Consider the following 17,822-nt stretch of genomic DNA (forward strand, 5'->3'; position numbering starts at 1 on the left):
TTGGTGGAGGCCCTGGCAGTGGCTTTGGTGGCTTTGGTGGAGGATTTGACGGTGGGATGGGGGGCCAGGGCTACCCCCCATGCCCCCCGGGCGGCATCAAGGAGGTGACCATCAACCAGAGCCTGCTGGCCCCCCTCAATCTCGAGATTGACCCTGAGATCCAGAAGGTTCGGACACAGGAGCGGGAGGAGATCAAGAAACTCAACGACAAATTCGCCTCCTTCATTGACAAGGTTTGGAGGGGCTTCACTCCAGGATGGGCTCTTGAGGGTGGGAATGGCCAGGAGATGCTCATCCAGGGGCACCCAGAGCTGCAGTTGCCCAGATCACCATAAACTGAAGGTGTTCAGAGCTGTTTTTAAGGGGAAAAAGGGCTATTTTATGGGGAACATTGGGCTGCTTTGAAGGAGCAGGTGAAAGTTTTTGGGTGTTTAGGGCTATTTTTAATGGGATTTTGGCTGCTTTAGGCTTCTTTTAAGAAGATTATGTGACTTTAGGTGACTTGAGCTATTTTAAAGCAGAAGGTGCAATTTTTTTTTAATATTTTCATGGAGATGTTGGGATTTGGGGTGTTTTGGACTCTTTTTAAGGAGAAGATGGCATACATAGTGATTTAGGTTTTTTTTAAGGAGACAATTGGACTTTTTGGGTGTTTTGGTCTATTTTGAAGGTGTTGGGACTTTTTTGGCTATTTTGAACAAGAAGATGCTGAAGCCACGAAGTTCATTGTGTTTCTTCTGTTTAGAGGCTCCAAAATTGGGAAGGGGATGTGACTCCCTTTTGCCCACTCGCCCCATTCACTGCCGTCCTACCTGTCCTGTAGGACTGGGGAGTTATCACACATTAAACAGGAATAAAATATGGAAAGCACATGGGGGGGGAAAAAATCAATAAAAAGATGGGGTTTTGAAGGGAGAATCTGACTCTTTCCCCACCTGTTCAGGTCCGGTTCCTGGAGCAGCAGAACCGAGTCCTGGAGACCAAGTGGAAGCTGCTGCAGGAACAGGGCGGTGCAGGAACGGGGGGCAGGAACCTGGACCCTTTCTTTGAGACCTACATCAGTGGGCTGAGGAAGCAGCTGGATTGTCTCTCCAGTGAGAAGCACCAGCTGGACACAGAGCTGAAGAGCTTCCAGGACATGGTGGAGGACTTCAAGACAAAGTAAGTTGCTTGAGGTGAATAATCAGAGAGAAAAACTCACTTCAAACAGTGAAAAAAGGAGAAATATTGATGATAATTATCAATATTGACTTTTTTTCCCCGATGGTTAGAAAATGTAAAATGTTTTGGGAAAAGTGACTTTGGATGAAAAGTGGTGCTTTTTCAAGGTATTTCTCAACTTTTCTCAGATTTTTTCAATATATTGCTTGAATTGTGCTTCTTCCTGAAGGAGGATCCTCCACTCTTTGTCTTCTTCAAGAAGGAATTCCTTAAGAATCAATGACATTGTGATTTAATTCATTAATCAGTTACTAAACCCAGCTCTAATTTCCTTATGGATTTCCTCATGATTCTTTCACATAATATCATTCAGGATTTGAGGGTTTCTGGTTTCTGTGGAAGGCTGACAAGAAGTAAAAAAAAAAAAAATTCCTGCTGTTAGATATTATAATATATAATTTATTTTAGTCTGTAAATATGAACATAAAATGTGTCCAATTTGAAAAAAATAGAACAAAGACTGGAGAAAGGAATCCACTTGAGGAATTACAAAAAACATTGGGCAAAGAAGTCTGGGAATCACGGGAATCCACAAGACCTGGGATCAACCAGAGGCTGCTGAGTGAAAATTGACTTTATATATGGAGACAAGCATCTGGAAAATTTGAGTTCATTTGGGATTCTGAGGTGTCCTGCACAGGGCCAGGATCTGAACTCGATGATCCCTGTAAGTCCCTTCCAAATCAGGAGATTCCACGATACCTGTGAGGAGCTGAAGGTTCTTAGATCTTGTAGAAGGAGCTTGGAGTGGCTGCAAGCACCAGGATTCCCTTTAGCAGAGCCAGAATTCCTCTTTCCAGGCTTTCCTCACCCAGGTACTGGAAGTGCAGGAGCCAGGGCTTGTCCTGAAAGGCGAAGTGCAATTCCCTGTCCATAAATCTCCCATATGGCAGATTTATTTTTGCTGGGTTTATGAGTCTGAGGCCAACAATGTTCATTAGCCTGAGCTGGAGCCAAAACAAGCAGCCTGATTCCATCTCCCTCCTTCCCATCCACAGGTACGAGGAAGAGATAAACAAAAGGACGGCAGCTGAGAATGAATTTGTGCTCCTGAAGAAGGTCAAGTCCTTGCTTTCACCTAAAGGGACTCCAGGAGAGCTGGAGAGGGACTTTGGACAATGGCCTGGGGTGACAGGACACAGGGAATGGCTTCCCACTGCCAGAGGACAAGCATAGATGGGATATTGGACAAGGATTCTTCCCTGTGAGGGTGGGGAGGCCCTGGAATGGATTTCCAAGAGAGCTGTGGCTGCCTGACCCTTGGAAGTGTCCCAGGCCAGGCTGGAAGGGACTTGGAGCAGCCTGGGAGAGTGGAAGGTGTCCCTGTCCATGGAAGGGGGTGGAATTGCATTTAAATCCCTTCCAACCCAGACTGTGCCATGATTCCATGAAATTTTAGATTAACTGGTGTGTGCTGAGCAGGTTTTCTCATCCCATCTCTGCTGCAGGACGTGGATGGAGTCTACATGGCCAAGGTGGAACTCCAGGGTAAACTGGACTCTCTGTCGGATGAGATCAACTTCCTCAAGTGTCTTTATGAGGCCGTGAGTACTGTGGGGCCCTGGGATGGGGGAGAGTTGTGGCACCGTAAGGAAGCTCTGGAAGGGCTAAATCCGGGTTGGGCATCACCTGCAGGAGCTGGCCCAGATGCAGAAGACGGTGTCCGACACCTCGGTGGTGCTGTCCATGGACAACAACCGGAGCCTGGACCTGGACAGCATCATCGCCGAGGTGAAGGCGCAGTACGAGGAGATCGCCAACCGCAGCCGCGCCGAGGCCGAGTCCTGGTACCGATCCAAGGTGAGGGTCACACACTCTGCTGGGGCTCTCCAGTGTCCAAGGGGATGGGAGAGCTGCTACTGGTGGCAGCTCAGGCCATGGCAAGATCTGGAGCGTTGCTGGCCCATCCAGAGTGGACCCAGCACAGATTTGCTCTCCTTGGCTTCCCTGTGGTGATGTGGGAGCAGCTGTGACGTTACAATGGACTCAACATGCTTCTCCTGCTTCATCCCACCAGTATGAGGAGCTGCAGGCAACCGCAGGCAAGCATGGAGACAGCCTCAAGGACACCAAGACCGAGATCTCAGAGCTCAACCGCATGATCCAGAGGATCCGGGCTGAGATCGACAGTGTGAAGAAGCAGGTAGGGGTTATGTTTTTGGAGCAATGGGGAGGACCTCTTGGTCGTGCCTTTTGAAACTTCCCCGAAGGGAAAAAAGTGTGGTGGGAATTGTTGGGCGTGGGAGGGACCTGGGAATAGCTGAGCCTGAGTGGCTCTGGCTCATGTTGCCCAGAGAAGTTATGGATGCTCCATCCATGGAAGTGTCCGAGGCCAGGTAGGACATGGCTTGGAGCAACGTGAGGTAGTGGAAGTTGTTCCTGTGCATGCTCCAGATCATCTCTAAGATCCTGTCTAACCCAAACCATTACATGTTTCTCTGCTCTGGGATTATGGCTGCATCTCTCACTGGCTGCTCCCACCCTACTCATCCCCCCCATGCCTTGCCCTGCAGTGTGAGACCATTCAGACGTCGATTGCGGATGCAGAGCAGCGCGGGGAGGTGGCTCTCAAGGATGCCAGGGATAAACTGGCCGAGCTGGAGACAGCCCTGCAGAAAGCCAAGGCTGACATGGCCCGGCAGCTCCGGGAGTACCAGGAGCTCATGAACGTCAAACTGGCCCTGGACGTGGAGATTGCGACCTACAGGAAGCTGCTGGAGGGCGAGGAGTGCAGGTAGGTGGGATACAGCAAGAATTCCAGTGTATCCTGATCAGTCAATGGGAAAAATGTGTACCATTATCTTCATAAACATTAATGGTGTTGTTGTGAGCCGTGGACCATGGTCCTGTGGCTGTGTCAGTGGACCAATCCTGACTTCATGGAGTTGAACCCCTCCAGATGCTCTGGCTGGATTTGACACTCCATCTCATTTCCTTGCAGGATGTCTGGAGAATGCCAGAGCTCTGTCAGCATCTGTAAGTACTGTTCCCCCACAGGAGTGTGGTGGGCTGGGACTGGTGCTCCCAAACTTCTTTGTGGCATCAGAGGTAACCTGGTGCCTTTTGTTCCTCTCTGCAGCCGTGGTGGGCGGCAGCAGCTCCGTGGGAGGTGGATATGGCAGCGGACTGTGCCTTGGAGGAGGAGGAATTGGCTTTGGAAGCGGGAAAGGCAGCTGCAACACGGGCGGTGCTGGTTTATGCTTCAGCCTGGGTGGGGGTGGATTTGGTTCTGGGGGTGGATTTTGCTCCCTGGGTGGGGGATCTAACTCGGTGGTGGTGGGGGGATCTGGCTCCATCCTGAAGAACAGTGGCCCCACCAGGAGGGCATAGGAAAGAGATCAACCCCCTGACCGCGGCAGCCGGAGGAGAAAGGGAGCGAACTGCACGATGACCCCCCAGTGACCACCTGGTAAGGACTGAGATTCCCAACAGCAGCCAAGAACAGCTCAATCCCTTGTGCTGGACATCAAGGTGCCCAGCTCTCCTTTGGGAGCGGGACCTGCCCATTCTTGGGAGCCCCAAACCTGGCTGGGATGAGCCCAGCACCCTCCAAGCAAGAGGTGCCTGACCACAGGCAGGAGCGGGGATGGATCCGAGCGCAGCTCTGAGTGTGCAGGGGAGCCGTGGCTTCTCTCAGGCTCTTGTGCTGGATCCAGCCGTGGTGCAACTTTAATCAGTGTCACTCATCAGCCGCAGCTCGAGCTCCAAAACAGGAATTTCCTCCTGGTGCCTTGGCTGAAGATGTTTCTCACCCAACTGACTTTTTACTTTGCTCCCCCAGAAGTTTCACTCGTGCTGTTGTAAAATGTTTATTTTTACTCAGGGTTCACCTTTTCCTTGGAACCATGGGAACAATCACGTGTGTTTGCTTAAGCCTTTCTCCTTGGCATGTGCCATCCCCCAATAAACATAAGAGGCAGAAACTTGGTGTGGTTTTCTCCCTAACCAAAGAGTTTCATGTTGTAACAAGTCTCATCTTCTGATGAGATCTGAAAACATTTCCTGACTTTCTCCTGCCCTTTGAAGTCTGAATTTAAAGGAACTCAGGTGAAGGGGCAACAGGGTCTCCTCTCGCCCCTCTGTCTCCAAAAATGTGGGGAGTTTGTGAGTTTTGCAGAACAAGGAGGGTCTCACCGGGGAGGCTGAAGGGACATTGGGTGCAAAATGACAGTGACACAGTTGGGGGTGTCATTGGTGACCGCCCTGGGAACGAGCCTACTCCTAGCAGAGAGAGAGGCAGCCCCTGGATCCTCCTATGTGTCCTGCAGGATCCCCAGACATGGCAGAGATTGTTCCACCATTGTCCTCACCAGGTCTGAGCAGACTTTCAGACTCTGTAGATTTTAGGAGACTCTTCCCTTCCTTCTTCTCTTCCTAAACCCTTTCCATGCTGGAGTTAGGCGATTTGGGATGTTCCCCAGCTATCCCACCTCTCCCTGGCCACTGGGCCTGACCACACAACTGCCCATCCTGTCTTCTAAGGTGGCCCCAGCTTGGGGTGCCACAGCTCCCAGGACACTCTGTGCACACTCCAGGCGCTTTAGGAGCATCCTACCATGGTTGGTGTGGGAGAAGGAAGAACAGTCATCACCCCTCCAAATAATTTGGAGTTAATTCCTTGGTGTACATTATTTTGGACCCAGCCCTGCAGCTTTTCCTACTGTCTGCACTCATCAAGGATCCATGGATTGCTCTTAAGGCATCTCCAAAAGGTAACTGAGACCATGGGAAGAGACCTTCCCCCCCTGCTCCAACAAACCACACCTCTCCCCAAAAGCAGAGTATTTGGGTAAATTTTGATCCCCAAACTCCTGCTATCGTTTGACCTCTTGCTCAGGAGACCTTGAATCACATCCCTGGCCAACCACAGCCTGTGCTTGGGGTGACTCATCCCATTTCTCCCATGTTCCATTCTGAGCTGGTAAAGGCTGAAGACATCCAGTACCAGCAGTGACAGGCGGAATGTCACAATGGAATGTCACAATGCTGCCAGCACGGGCTTGTCACTGCTTGGGTGGGGACATGGTTTGAGCGGTGGTTAAACATTCAGGGAGTTGTAAAAGTGACCTGAAGTGCTGTTGAAAAGGCATTGACTTCCCTCGGAGTCACCCCAATCCCTCGGAGTCACCCCAATCCAAAGTCGCTCCCAGCAGTGACTCCTGCCTGAGGAGAGACAAAGGGCTTCTCCAGGAGCACAAAGGCTGTCGCTACAACAAACATATTTACAAGTCCCTCCCTTTTTGTTCCTGGGATTGCACCAGCAATTAGGGAAAAATTATCCCAGGCTGGACACAGAGGTGATATAATTTCTGCCTCTGGTTGGAGGAGAGACAATGTTTTCCATGGTCTGAAAACAGGATTTGATTCATCAGAGTTTGTCCCTGCCCATGGCAGGGAATGGACCAAGATGATCTTTAAGGTCCTTTCCAGCCCAAACCATTCCATGATTCTGTGATTTCATGATTTCCTCTCAGTTATTCAAGGCCTATTTATTTTCACAGCAACATGGAACAGTTTGGGTGGGAAGTGACCTCTGAAGGTCATTTTCCTGCAATGGGGGTTCCAGGAGAGCTGTAGAGGGACTTGGAAAGGACCTGAAATGGTGGGGTAAGGGGTGATGGCATCCAGCTGGAAGAGGGCAGGATTAGATGGGATATCCATAGGGAATTTCTCCCTGTGAGGGTGGTGAGGGCCTGGAATGGATTTTCTGGAAAAGCTGTGCGTGCTGCATCCCTGGAAGTGCCCAATTCCAGGCTGGATGGGGCTTGGAGCAGTGAGGTCTGCTGGAAGAAGTCCCTGCCCATGACAGGGGTAGGATGGGATGATCTTTCCACTCTTTTCCCACCAAGCCATTCCAACTCTGCCCATCATGTCTGAACCGGGAGGTGATATCAATACCCAAATCCCAGTTCGATTTCCTAAGCTTGGCTGGAGCCAGGGCCGTGACTCAACGCTCTGCGTTATCTCTCCACGGGCGCTCGGGGCTCTGCCGTTTGCTGACTCGGGAACTCTCTTCCCCTGGGAACAGGAGAACTTTCAGATCGTGTCATCCCGCCCACAGAAGGAGAAAAAAATCCCAACAAAAATCCCCCAGGAAAGCGTAACCAGAGGTTTGATAACACTGAGGATGGTGGGTCTTGGCTGTGCAGTGCCCCAGCCCCCATTTTTATTATCTGTGTATTGATTTCTTGTCTAATTTTTTGATTTATTGCCTATAAAAACCTCTGTCCAACCCACTACCCCTCTCTTCCTTTGCTCTTGCAGTGAGGTTTTGATATTATATATTTTTTCAAAAGTAAGGCTTGAAGATCTTGAAAGTCTTTTCCAGTCTTAACAATTCTATGATTACCTGATTTTTCTTAGCCTTATCTACCCCCCTAATCCATCTCCTTGAGTCCTTCCAGACCCACACGGGTCCTGGAGGTGGGATAAACACAGGGAATGTCATGTTTTCCAGTGGAAATGCCAGTTTAGCTGCATATCCGGGTCCCAAGGCACTTTTGGAAATGGGTGTCTGGGCAATATTTTTAGAGGTATTTAAACATCTGATGATACCAGAAGTTGCTGGTGTGGATTTTCCAGAAGCTCTTAATTAACATGTGTCCTGTGAGAATTCCGAGAGCTGCACCACATGGCTGCCAGCACAGTTAGGTGTCTCCAGAGCTGTGGGTTTGGACTTCAGTATGGCCTAGGTGGCTTTAAAATGTTGAAAAGTAATTAAAAAAAAAATCTATTTTTTCCAAAAAAAAAGAAAATGAGACTAATTGCTGTTTGGCAAGCAAGGCAAAAGGGTGGATCTGTGATGGATTTTTGGATTAAATGACTTACAGAGTCAGCCTGAATCACTCCATGATTCTGTGAAGGGTGGTGCATGCCCAATGCTGGAAATGTCCAAGGCCAGGTTGGACAAGGGCTTGGAGCCACCTGGAATAGTAGAAGGTGTCCCTGCCCATGGCAGGAGGTGGAATGAGATGGGCTTTAAGGTCCTTTTCAACCCAAACCAATCTGGGATTCTGTGAAGGATCATAGTCTGAATCCACCCTCGGTTGGGGATCTGAACTGGATGATTCTGACAAACTCCTGCCTTTCTAAAATCCACATCTGTCAAAGATATATTTACATACAAACACCAAAATAAGTGAAACAGCTGAAAAGCATGGTGATTCCTCCAAGCCCTGTGCTCTCCGGATTTTCACATCTCTATAAATGAGTTGAGCTCTATTAATTGCATTTATATTGTTCCAGGGCATGTGATGTGGGAAGCAAGGTTTGGGATCCCTCCTCCCACTGCACTGGGGCTGTCCCTCCATCTTTATGCATGTCCCACCATGGCAACCGGTGCCTGGTGTCTCCTCATGGTCCTGAAGCTTTCAGAAAATCCTACACAGGTTTCCCAGGTAGGGAATTTCCTCACCAGTGCTGAGCTTATCTTGGCATGAAGACAGTGGGACATGCTTTAGTCCAACAATAAATGAATTTCCAGTGCCAGCACCGGCGTCTCGTCACCGGTGAGGTTTTATTTATCAAAAAGGTGCAGAGCCTCATCAAAATGCAATTTGCTGAGCTCTGGCGGTAGATTGAGAAACTCAATTCTCCAAGCCAAAGGCAATTTTCCAAGTAAAAAGAAGGCTGAGGGTGTAACTTAGGTGTGTTTTGGGAATTGTGAAAGCCGGGCTACAACTTGGCATGAACTGCAATGCCTGCCTGCAATGGGGCTTTGGAGTGAGAGATTTAAAGATAAATACAAGCAGGGAAACAACCCCAGTGGATAAAAGGTGGAAAAAAAAATGCCAGGTATATCCCAGGGAGGCTCTTGCTTCTCCACAAGGGGTAGGACTCCTTAGTCGTGGAGTGCTGGGAGCCCCATTTGGATATTTTTTGCTTTTTCTCCTGCATTAGAGGGTGTGTTTCTGGGTAGGGTCAATGTTTGGCAAATTGGAGATGGAAATCTTTAGCCACGCCACGCTGATGAAGACAGGACCTGTCTCCTCCTTCACGCCCATGCAGACCCAGCCCACCTCCAAAAACACATAAAAGGGAGCGTCCGCTGCCCTCCAGCCAGAGGGACTGACTTCCCTTCTTCCACCCACCTCCTCACCCACAACCCCGTCGAGTTCCTCAGCTTCTCCATTCTTGGCTCTTTTGAGGATAACCAGCCATGTCTCGTCAGTCTGTCTGCAGGAGCTTCGGAGGGGGGAGCAGAAGGGGCTTTAGCTCCTGCTCCGCAATTGGCGGCGGCTTTGGAGGCGGTGGCCGGAGCAGGAGCAGCTACAGCTCGTACTCTGTGTCCAGGGGATTCGGAGGTGGAGGACGCTGCGGGGGCTTCGGCAGCCGGAGCCTCCACAACATGGGGGGCAGCGCCAGGATTTCCATGGGCGGGTGCTACGGTGGTGGGTACGGCAGCAGGATGGGAGGCTTTGGTGGGAGCTATGGGGGTCTCGGCAGCTTTGGGGGCGGAATGGGTGGAGGAGGAGGAGGTGGAATGTGTGGCTTTGGAGGAATGGGTGGAGGAGGAATGGGTGGCTTTGGTGGTGGGATGGGTGGCTTTGGTGGTGGGATGGGTGGTGGAGGAATGGGTGGCTTTAGTGGCCCAGGCTTTGGCATGGGTGGACCTGGGAGAGGTGGCCCTGGGATCCAGCCAGTGCAGATTGACACGACCCTCCTGCGCCCGGTCCATGTTGAGATTGATCCCCAGATCCAGCAAGTTAAAAACCAGGAGAAGGAGCAGATCAAGACCCTGAACAACCAGTTTGCCTCCTTCATTGACAAGGTGAGAGGGGAGGATTGTGCCTGATTAAGGCCTAAATTAGGAGGAACTTTACAGTTGCGCAGAAATGTCCTTCTGGAGCTAAATCCCAGCAGGCAGAGAAACTTGAGCAGAGCCTTTTCATTAAGGGAAGAGATGGGAATCTCTCCTCCACACAAGATCAAAGCCATGTCTCCAGGGCTTTCATCTGTCCTGTTGCACCAAGCTCTACTCTGAGCTTACGCTCTCAAGCAGGTTCAACACCTTCAACCTCCGCAGGTTTCGGGCACAGATTCTCCCTCCTCCACCACTCTCTGCCCAAACAACCTCCCATTTAAGTATTAATTTATTTATTTTTCTCTTTCAAATCTCCAGGCTTTTAAATCTAGGCTGGATATCAGATTTCCACACTACCTGTGATGGGGACAGACTTGGAGTAAGGGCAATGTGTAAAAACTCCTTTGAGTAGAAAAATATTAGAAAGTTCCTTCTTTTCCTGATTTTGCAACTTAGGCACCAACAGAAAGTTTAAAAAAACAGAGTTAATTGGTTCTCTGATCTCCATACAAACCTTTGTGAGTGACGCAAGAGATGTTTTGGTGGGAGCTGTTCCTGTGTGATGGTGGGTCCTCCATGTCTTGGCTGTAGGTCCGGTTCCTGGAGCAGCAGAACAAGGTGCTCTCCACCAAGTGGGAGCTGCTCCAGCAGCAAGGGCCGTCGGGGCCCAGGAAGAACCTGGATGTGATCTTTGAGAACTACATCCAGAACCTGCGGAGGCAGCTGGATTCAATCCTGGCGCAGCGGGGCCAGCTGGAATCAGAGCTGCAGAACATGCAGCAGTACGTCGAGGATTACAAAACCAAGTGAGTGCGGAGCCAGGAGCAGCTCAAGCAGCCTTTTGGTCACTTTAATTTTCCCCCACTGTTTTTTATGGTGATAGTGGAGATAGTTTTTCAGCCTAAATATTTTAATTTAGTGATTTTTTCCCTTTTAGTTTGTTTCTAATGGCCTTAGGCAGGAAAGTCCAGGAATACAATTTGCACTTTTCCTCTCCATAGGTATGAGGAAGAGATCAACCGGCGCACGACAGCCGAGAATGAGTTTGTGGTGCTGAAGAAGGTGAGTCACGGGAATCACAAAATAATCCCTCAATATTTCCCACAGCTTTACCTGTGCTTGAATGGCAATTGTGGAGTTTTTAAGATGTCCCAGCTGATATCCGGAATCCCTTATAGTCAATTTGCATAAGTGGATGACACCATAGCATTATTTACTTTTAATTATTTACATATATGGTTACTGAATTATATATAAGCATAATGATGTCCCAGTGAATAACATCAAACTCTCAGCACAGATGGTGATTCCCACAGGCCTGAAGGATTCCCAAGAGGAAAAAATTTATTTTCTGTGGGATCTTTCCTTTAGGATGTGGACAGTGCCTACATGACCAAAGTTGAGCTGGAAGCCAGGGTGGGAGCTCTGACAGATGAAATCAACTTCCTGAGGTGCATCTATGAGGAGGTAGGAGCTCTCTCTTCTCCTGGGGGGCTGAAAATTTTCATCAGGTGTGTGGTGGCCAAGGACACTGAGGCTGGACGGAGTGTCTGTGTCTGGGTGGATTTAGGCTTGAGATGGTGCCTCTGACTCATGTCTTGGTTGCAGGAGCTGGCTCAGATGCAGACGATCAGCCGGGACCTGTCCGTGGTGGTGTCCATGGACAACAACCGGCACCTGGACCTGGACAGCATCATCGAGGAGGTCCGGCGCCAGTACGAGCAGATTGCCCAGAGCAGCCGGGCTGAGGCCGAGGCCTGGTACCAGAGCCAGGTGAGTCAGGGAGCAGTCGAGACTCCTGGGTGTGGCTGGGAGATTTACAATAATTTATGTCTGGGTGAGACATCTTTTCAAGCTAACGGGGCTGGAGCTTGTGGTGCAAGGAATGTCCAGAGGGATTGAACTGCTTTTGAGGGATCTGACTCACTGTTTCCAATGCGTCCCAAACTCACCAAGGTGTGTGGCACAAACTGATGCCTTGGGAGGCTGCCTAGAACAGAGGCCAGGTAGTGTTAAAGGAATAAAGTAGGTATTTATTAAAAAGGCCTTCAAATGATACACCTTGGTCAGTACAAGAGCCAGCCAGGGCTACCAAGGTGGACCCAAGATGGACAACGGGTCATGAGTTTTTGCACTTTTATAGGTTTTGGTCCATTTACATATTGAGGTTAATTGTCCAATTACAGCTTCAGGTTATGAAGTCCCATCCTTCCAGATTGTGCTCAATTTGCTGTTATTTTTGCTTTTTGGGCCTGAAGCTTGGCTTTTGGGCTGGAAAAAGATTGTTTTGTCTCACTAAACTGCGAGTAGAACTTGCTAACACTTTATATGAAGTTCAGAGTTATATACTAATGCAGTACAGAATCTGGATAATATGAACAGTAAAACTTAAGGCACCTCTGGATAAAAATCACCCAAAATGCACCCTAATGAGAAAATTCCAGCCCAAGTCACTAAGATCCAATTCAAAGCTCAAACCCCATGACTGAGTCCCAGAGCCACCTTGACCACTGACCACCATCGTCAGTGCAGTGGGTCCTCATAGTGTCACCTGAGCCTTGAAACTGGGGACAAATCTCCCCGAGGCAGCAGGAACGTGTCACTGATGAGTCGATCTGTCTTGGTGCCATCAGTACGAGCAGCTCCAGAGCACGGCCGGCCGGCACGGGGACAACCTCCGCAACACCAAGATTGAGATCCAGGAGCTGACCAGGAATGTCCAGAGGCTGCGGGCTGAGATTGAGAACGTGAAGAAGCAGGTAGGGATTGGTTGATGTCTCAGGGATGAGATTTGAGGACATGAAGAAAGGAAGGGGCTGGTTGGTGTCTCAGGGGAGGATGGCAGCAGGTTGCATCACAAAACACCATGAGTGGGGCAGAAACCTTCTGTCACCCCAAGTTCACTTCATGCATATATTTATTTGCCTCTGGATTTCTCCTCTTGGGGGTCTGAGGACTGATCATTAGGGACAAAATGAGGTCTGAGAAAGCTCCCATTGTGCTCCCCAGAACCAACAGTTGCAGGCAGCCATTGCTGAGGCTGAGGAGAGGGGGGAGATGGCTCTCAAAGATGCCAGGTTGAAGCTGGAAGAGCTGGAGAGTGCCCTGCAGAAGGACAAGGAGGAGCTGGCTCGCCTGCTGAAGGAGTACCAGGAGCTGCTGAATGTCAAGATTGCACTGGACGTTGAGATCGCCATGTACAGGAAGCTGCTGGAGGGAGAGGAGAACAGGTAAACAACTAAGCTCTCATTGGGTGCTGTGATCTACAGCTGGAATATTAACTGAAATCCCAAACCAATTATTTGGGCTAAAGGGTAAATGTTGTGCTTGATACTTTGTGGGGTATTCTGGGGGTCAGGACCCTTAACTGGCTCCCTAGCGGTGGCAGAGCTGCTGCCCCATCTCAGCCACTGGTGAATTTTTAATGGATCTCAAATCTGGAGAAACCTCATTGTAAAGAGGAATTTCCAACCCCTTCCGTCCTCCAATCTTTCAGTGATTCCAAAGTGGTTTACGAGGGTGAACCAGGAAAATGATTGGACAGTCAAAACACAATTTAAAGTTTTTACAACCTCTCTTTTATTGGGTAATTAAAATGTCCAATTTCCTTCACAGGCTCTGCAACGACAGCATGGCCAACGTTAATGTCTGTAAGTATCTGCCCCCGGGTCCTTCAGAAAAAGCATCAGACTGTTTTATCAGAGACAGAGCCTGCAACTGGGGAACGGGAACATAACCTGTGCTTCTCTTCCAGCTGTGGTAGGCAGGACGACTGTCTCTGGAGGCAGAGGAGGCATGGGAGGAGGATTCGGAGGCAGCGGCATGGGAGGAGGATTCGGAGGCGGCAGCTGCGGAATGGGAGGAGGATTCGGAGGCGGCAGCGGCATGGGAGGAGGAATGGGAGGAGGCGGCATCTGCGGCATGGGAGGCAGCAGCTTTGGAGGAGGCAGCATGGGCGGCAGCTGTGGGATGGGGGGAGGAATGTACTCCGGTGGCTTCTCCTCTGGAAGCGGAAGGATGTGCGGCTCTGGCGGGGGATCCTCCTCTGTGCGGAGATGCGTCACCACCACCTCGGTCAAATCTTCGGGAGTGAGATTCTGAGCCCCGAAGGTTGACAAGGAAAGAAGCACCTCCTCTCTCCCCCTGGCAGCAGCCCAGCCTCCTGAAGCCCAGCTCTGGTGTCCTGCAATGGGATGAACTGTGTCCCTCCCACCCAGCTTGTCTCAGACCCTGGTCCCACCCAGTGGTTTGGTGGTGATGCCGTGGGTGTGCTGGCCCCGAGAGCTGCCCGACAGGAGGGGCTGCTCTGCCTTCCTTGCTGTGTTGTACATTTCTTTTGGCAAATGTGTATAAAACTCCTCTTTCCTCCTCTCTCCTCCTGTTCTGTGTCCCTGGGGTGCTTCTGTGTGTGTCCATCCTGCTGTTCCCTTTGCAGGCCTTTGGGGTCAGGGTGGGTGTGGGACAAGTGGGACTCATCCCTTGGGGAGGGGGCATCTCAGGCAGCAGCTGGAGGGAGGAGCTGGCCCAGGGTGGAGCTTCTGGGCAGCTTGGGAGCCCCAGGCATGCTGCCAGCACACCTTCCCTGGAGCTACAGCTTCCATTCCACTAGTTCCGGCTCTCAGTGACACCTGCGATGCCGCACACACACCTGGACTATTCCTAAGGAGAACAAAACTGTCATTCAGCGCCCAGCTCCCATGACACAGTGTAGTGTCCCCACCTCCCCCCCTCCTCTGTGGGCTGCCCTTCTTCCTCGAGATGTTTGCATTCCCAATAAATTGCAGAGAATATTCATGATTGTTGCGTTGTTGCTTTGGGAGCTGCTCTGGGCAGGGTGGGAGAGGGGTTTTTCCCCTGCCTGTCCCTATGTTTTGAGGGAGCAGATCAGTGGTGGGGATGGATCAGGGCAGGTGCCCCAGCTCAGATGATGTTCTTGACTCTCCCCTGGAGGCACAAGCCTATATCTGGAATGGTGGAGGTCTGGATCCTTCTGCTGAACAATGAGAAATAAGACCCCAGGTTGGAGACCTGGAATCATTGAATAATGGAATGGTTCGGATTGGAAGGGACCATAAAGATCATTTAATTCCAACCCCTTGCCATGAACAGGGACACCTTCCACTAGATGGAAGGTGTCGCACCCCTTGGACCAACCAATGAAATTAAGTTGCTCCTTCTAAGGTTCCTTTGGGATCATCTCCAGGTGCAGGAGACTTTGACCTGCGTTAGGTGAAGGAGGTGGCACCAGTGTTGCTGTGTGCAGTGGTGGGAGGGCAGGTGAATATGGATCAGGATGTTGGTGAGGCACCTGCCACTGGCTGCAGTCAGCCACAAACTCATCTGCCCCAGGATGAGCCATGATTCCAGCGTGGGAACACAATGGGCTGGGAAGGTGTGATTCATCCCCATCCATGAGCTCAGGTACCATCCTCTCCCTGAGAAGCCAATTAATTCCTCAGCGGCTCATCCTTGCTCCAAGAGCAGGAGGGAGAGAGATTTGGAGGACCTCAAGGTTTGAGTCTGGGAGGGGAGTCCAGAGTGTTTGATCTGAGCTGTGCTGCGGTTCCTCCACCACCTGGAGAGATCAAAGAGGCAGAAAATGCTGTCAGTGGTGGTTCAGGAATCCCACAACAGCCTCTGTGAGTTGCTGATGGTGCCAGAGTGGATCAGGAAGCTGCAGACTGAGGAAGAGGTCCAGGAAAGGCAACAGGGAATGACTACAGGCTTCTTGGAAGAGACAATTATACCACTGGAAGCCCAGCAGGAGGGTGCCAGGACTGGGGAACATGGCTGGGTTTGGCCCAACAAGAAGATGCTGAGAAGGCTCTGAGAGACTGGTGTTGTGCCAGGAGCACTTTGAGATTTGGCTTGGGGCAAGAGTCACCTGTTTTGGTGCTTAATTTTAACAGTTTGTTTCTTCTTAGCTTTAAAATCCAGAACACAGCATTGTAGTGCCATGTGAGGAGTTGTTGCAACACCTCTTCTGTGCAAGATCCATGATGGAAGTCCTTGGCTGGGTCAGATGCAAAGCTGGAGCGTGGCTTTGGTCTCCATCCATGTTTTCTGCCAAGTTCACATTTTCCCTGGTGTTGATCTTACCATGTTCAACTCCTTGTGTAAGAGATCTGAAGGATCAGTTTGGTGTTGAGTCTCACCTGAAGGAGGCTGAAGTGACTCCAGGTTTGGAATAATCTGCACATCTTGTCTGAAGATGTCAGAGTGACTCAGTCTGGGCGTCTTATCTGCAGGAGCTGAGTGTGGTCAGCACCCAGGCATCTGGCTGACTTTGCAGATCTTCCTCCTTGCTGTGGAACCTCCTCGTGGGTATTCCAGTGAAGTGCTGGTGCCTTGATACCATGGGCTGGTTTGGCAGCTGGGAGGGAGGCCAGGAGAAGGGACAACCTGCTTTCTCCACCTAAACCCGAACCACTCTGCAGCTGCCCCGGCTGCTCGTCATGAGCAAGTGAGCTGGGCTGCAGGGTGGTCTGGAGAGCTTAAATGTCCATCTGGGGGCTGACCATGGAGAAACCAGCCCATCTTGATTGCAGCTGCTCTTGGAAAGGAGGGTGTCCCCTCCGTGCTGTGGGGGTGCTGTCCATTCTCCAGCTGCAGGAACACACACCTGGGCAACCTTTGGCCAACCACTGGTCCCCCTCAAATCTGGATAACCTTGTCCCTCAAGGGTGGGACAATCCTTGGCCAACTCTTACCTGAATCCATTGAGAGGGGGATAATCTTGACCAGCCAGGAGCCAGGAGTGGGGCAACTCTCATTCAAGTGTTACTGAGCCCCCAGGAGTGGGATAACTCTTGGCCAACTGTTGAGTCTCCCAAGGGTGGGATAACCCGTGGCTGACCATTGACTCCCTCAAGGGGAATGTTCTCCTCTCCCTGTTCCAGGTTGACTGGGGAGCTCAGTACCCCTGTCCCAGTGACAGTCAAGGACATTTCTGTTTTTGATGCCTCTTGTTACCTTCAAACCATATTTAGTTGCCTAGATCTCACTGGGAACTCTGAAAATTCCTTCTCAAGTTCTGTGTTCATATACAGGTACTTTGAATGGCCTTAAATTCATGTTTCAAGGGCTAGAATGTGCATTTTCTGCAATTTTTTCATTACTTGTGCTGTTTTCTAGGAAAATGTGAACATTCATTTTCTATTTAATTCATTAAATTATTCAGGTATTTAATTGATAATATCCAGGTAGATAAAACCTTTAGAATGCCTCTTACATAGTATTTACAGACTTGGCTTCCTTTTAAACTAAAATCTACTTTTTTTTTTAACACAATGATATTATTTGTATTTTCTGTAATTAATTAAATTTCATTTACATGTAACACACACAAAAAAAAAGGGTTTATTTCAGAGACATTTTATAAAATACATTTCTAAACTACATTCCTTTCCCAATAAAATATTTGGAAGCAAAAGGTTATACTGTGCCTTGGGGGTTGTAACAGCTCCATTTCTCAGCAGGCTTTTCCACGTCAGTCATCTCATTTTTGGGGAAAAAAAGGTAATTCAGAGGTTGTGGGATTCACCAGAGTAGCAGGAACCCCTTACCATTTCAAATTGTTCATCTGTCGCTCCTCTTCCATAGTGTTTGTCTGTCTGTCCCTGACATTGTTGCCAAAGGGTTCCCAATGTGTCACTTCATTCTTCCTCAAGTTGTCATTCCCTGTCACCCTCAGAACATTGAGGAGAGTGGGATGATTCCAGTCATATTCTTCCCTCTGCTTCAGCATCATCCAAAGCCCCAGCTGGTTGTCCCAGATTTGCGGAGTTGCAAGTGGAGG

At 49.9% G+C, this 17,822-nt stretch overlaps 2 protein-coding genes across 2 annotated transcripts; both read left to right on the plus strand.

The window, feature by feature from the left end:
• Nucleotides 1–4: 4 nt before the first annotated feature.
• On the plus strand, nucleotides 5–3,959 carry LOC135459253 (keratin, type II cytoskeletal 5-like). Its single transcript, XM_064735030.1, has 7 exons — nucleotides 5–233; nucleotides 944–1,161; nucleotides 2,220–2,280; nucleotides 2,670–2,765; nucleotides 2,857–3,021; nucleotides 3,239–3,364; nucleotides 3,735–3,959. Exons 1-7 carry the CDS (start codon nucleotides 57–59, stop codon nucleotides 3,957–3,959), a joined length of 1,068 nt encoding a protein of 355 aa, XP_064591100.1. The 5' UTR covers nucleotides 5–56.
• Nucleotides 3,960–9,379: 5,420 nt separating this feature from the next.
• LOC135459174 (keratin, type II cytoskeletal 6C-like) lies at nucleotides 9,380–14,125 on the plus strand. The gene is made up of 9 exons (XM_064734885.1): nucleotides 9,380–9,991; nucleotides 10,616–10,830; nucleotides 11,026–11,086; nucleotides 11,396–11,491; nucleotides 11,633–11,797; nucleotides 12,658–12,783; nucleotides 13,034–13,254; nucleotides 13,640–13,674; nucleotides 13,779–14,125. Exons 1-9 carry the CDS (start codon nucleotides 9,380–9,382, stop codon nucleotides 14,123–14,125), a joined length of 1,878 nt encoding a protein of 625 aa, XP_064590955.1.
• The last annotated feature ends 3,697 nt before the right edge of the window (nucleotides 14,126–17,822 follow it).

This window comes from Zonotrichia leucophrys, chromosome 29, assembly GCF_028769735.1.
Source record: "Zonotrichia leucophrys gambelii isolate GWCS_2022_RI chromosome 29, RI_Zleu_2.0, whole genome shotgun sequence".
In the NCBI taxonomy this organism is placed as follows: domain Eukaryota; kingdom Metazoa; phylum Chordata; class Aves; order Passeriformes; family Passerellidae; genus Zonotrichia; species Zonotrichia leucophrys.

Bases quoted from the DNA above. Each gene is read 5' to 3' on its own strand.
- LOC135459174 (XM_064734885.1), top strand. From the start codon at position 9,380: ATGTCTCGTCAGTCTGTCTGCAGGAGCTTCGGAGGGGGGAGCAGAAGG. The intron at 11,492-11,632 runs GTAGGAGCTCTC...TCTTGGTTGCAG, and splicing joins TGAGGTGCATCTATGAGGAG to GAGCTGGCTCAGATGCAGAC. The intron at 12,784-13,033 runs GTAGGGATTGGT...TGTGCTCCCCAG, and splicing joins TTGAGAACGTGAAGAAGCAG to AACCAACAGTTGCAGGCAGC.
- LOC135459253 (XM_064735030.1), top strand. From the start codon at position 57: ATGGGGGGCCAGGGCTACCCCCCATGCCCCCCGGGCGGCATCAAGGAG. The intron at 1,162-2,219 runs GTAAGTTGCTTG...TCCCATCCACAG, and splicing joins GTGGAGGACTTCAAGACAAA to GTACGAGGAAGAGATAAACA. The intron at 3,022-3,238 runs GTGAGGGTCACA...TCATCCCACCAG, and splicing joins AGTCCTGGTACCGATCCAAG to TATGAGGAGCTGCAGGCAAC.